Source organism: Gavialis gangeticus, unplaced genomic scaffold, assembly GCF_001723915.1.
Source record: "Gavialis gangeticus isolate Ggan-Ray unplaced genomic scaffold, GavGan_comp1, whole genome shotgun sequence".
Lineage (NCBI taxonomy): Eukaryota > Metazoa > Chordata > Crocodylia > Gavialidae > Gavialis > Gavialis gangeticus.
The window spans coordinates 122,471-125,175 of record NW_017729021.1 but is presented as its reverse complement, the minus strand read 5'-3'; the positions used below and the strand labels follow the sequence as shown (position 1 = coordinate 125,175).

General features: G+C 38.6%; 1 protein-coding gene across 1 annotated transcript in view; it reads right to left on the bottom strand.

Moving 5' to 3' along the window:
- FCHSD2 (FCH and double SH3 domains 2) overlaps positions 1-2,705 on the bottom strand; it is a gene marked incomplete at its 5' end in the record, with an annotated part of 252,383 nt that overhangs the window by 152,242 nt on the left and 97,436 nt on the right. The window contains 2 exons of the mRNA XM_019514525.1: positions 497-641; positions 2,439-2,515. Coding sequence (XP_019370070.1) covers positions 497-641; positions 2,439-2,515 — 222 coding nt within the window. The remainder of the gene's footprint in view (positions 1-496; positions 642-2,438; positions 2,516-2,705) is intronic.

Here is a 2,705-nt window from a genome sequence, read left to right as displayed (position 1 = left end):
AAGCTCCAATCTGGAAAAAATCAACACCTTTTCCAAAACAGGTTACTTCTAGTATATTCATGCAATCACAGAACCGATTCTGCCCAACTCAAAAGCATGAAATTAGGTTTGCAAATTGTGTTTTACGTTCTTTAGTGTGTGACTCCTTTTGGAATTTAATGCAATTAAAACCAGAATTTCATTCTGGAAAATTCAGCCCAGTGACATCAATAACTGGTTCAAAACAAACTAGTAGCATACAGTGCACAAAGAATGCATGAGAAAAGCTGGAAGGCTAGGTAGAACCTGTAAAGTTATTTCTACCGCACTACGTACAAATCATGCAAAAGTGTTCATAGATTCATAGCTGTTAGGGGATGGAAGGGATCCCTCGAGATCATCAGGTCCAGCTCCCCTGTGCTTGGGCAGGAAAGACCGCAGGAAGGTGAAGTGTTGCTGGAGATGAAAAGACCATTACTCTAAATGAAGAGTACAAAGGGAAAAACAGTGATGATACCTTTTTCAGTTGCTGTTCCTTGAAGCATCTTACTGTCCTGGCAGGTTCGGAAATTAAGTTTTTATAGTTTTCACAGATATTGAGCCGGGATTGGGCCACCTGCATTGTGCCTTCTAGAAATGATTTCCAAACGGAGTACATGCTCCTAAAAATCAAGACACCCAAAGGTTACAGGAAGGAGTAAAGGGAGAACAGAATATTTTTACTTTTACTACTACTAATCATTTACACAGCAATGTTGGCACTGCTTTACAGGAGTAGCAGTAACCAAAAAATCCACCTATATGCTGAAAGTCTATGAAAAAATCTCGGGTTTAACACTTCATTGTGGTTTCGAAAAACTAGGGCAGCAAAAAACATTCTGATTGATATATATATATATGGTCACAATAGCTCAGCATACAGCAAGCAATCTGTTTCAGCCTTAAGCTCCACAAGAAAAAAAATCAGATTTTTATACAACTGAAGAAACAGAATCCTTTCTGCTGATCTGCCAAGTAATTCCAGGTCTATAAAAATTTAAAATGGGAATTCTATAAAAACTCAAGACTTATCCTCTATTGTCTGTTTTACGACTCTTAACTTGTTCAAAATGCATTTAATTGGATCTACTACAATACATGAAGGAATCCCTGAGAAACTATCAGCTAAGAGGTAAAGGACATTATTAATTTGAAAAATAAAGTAATTTCTGCAGGCATATGCAGCGTTGCCAACACCTAACATGATCATGAGCAACTTTGCAATCATGTAAACAGTCACAGGACTCAGCAATCGTGCTGAAGCAGCCCGCAGTTTCATCCAACAGCTGCTAGAGGCCACTGTGCCATTTGTGCTGGAGGTGGCAGCTGTAGCAACCACCCACAGTACCAGTGCATCTGCACTACCAGTCCTGGAGCCAGGGCCTTGGAATAGGACAGCTGTGTAGCCACTCGGTGAACTTAGCACGACTAGCCTCCACCACCATCACAATCCAAGATGGGCGAGTTAATATGAGGTTGGTCCCCACCCTTACCGTCTGGCAATGCAGAGCGTGGCAAAGCCCAGCAAGGAGAAATCAAGGTGTGTGACCACTACAGACAGGCAAGTAGGGGAAAGACCTGGGAAATGTGGAGGAGTGGCAGAGAGCAGATGCACAAAAGGAGAAAGAAGGCAACATGGGGACTTGGGGAGCAAGCAGATGTGCAAGGGGTATTTGCACTATCTTCAGTATGCATTTATGTTTAAATATTGAACTTGTGCTTGTCTTGCCCACACTGGAGTTGACCAGAAGAAGCTGAAAATCTAAAGATAATCCAATAAATACAAATTTGTTCTTATTTAAAACAAGATTTGCAATTTTGGGTGTTCCAAACGAGTCTATTTGGCCTTCTGAGGATAGGAACACTTAGGATTATTATAAAGCCCATATAAAAACATATTAAAAAAATATCAAATATTCAGGAGGTTCTATTCAAGTGGGAATGGCCTCTGAGCAACTGAATCATGGCTGCTTTGATGTTATAATTCATCTTGCTTACTAATACAACTCATTTCATAAACACATTTTCTCTTGTTGGACCTTGCTCTTAGGTATGACATATACTAACCTCAAACATCACTTTAGTTTCCTACCACTTCCTTACCCTTCAAATTAAACCTGTACAATAAAAATATACTCCCCCACCACCCATCACAAAGCCATTAAATGTCTGGGCAGCTGTTTTGGAAGTTGGTTTATATTTGCTCCTCATTCCCTTTAGACTATAAAAGTACTACATTTGTCAATTTAAAACTATTTCAGGACTTCAGATAAACAAAGCTTCGTGTCATCTGGAAATGGTGAGGCAAAATACAATTACATTTCAATTGCAGAAGAGAAGGTTCTTCATTGTGAGACAGAATAATTACACAGATTGGTAATGAAAGGAGAGCTATTTAAAACCCCAAATCATTAAATTACCTATAATCACTTCGCTCATCAGGTTTTATTCCAAGCCAATCCTTCTTTAAGTATTGACTAGCCAACTTCTGAATTCCCTATTAAAAGAAAGAGGAAGATGATGTTAAAAATAAACACAAAGATATAATATAAAAAAGGAGTTTGTTTCACTGTAATATCAAAGACAAAAGAAGCTACCCTGGACTCTACAGAATTCATAAACGAATGCACTCAGTACAAGACTTCTTACATTTTTTGCCTTATGTTAGTATGTACTGATTTACTTCA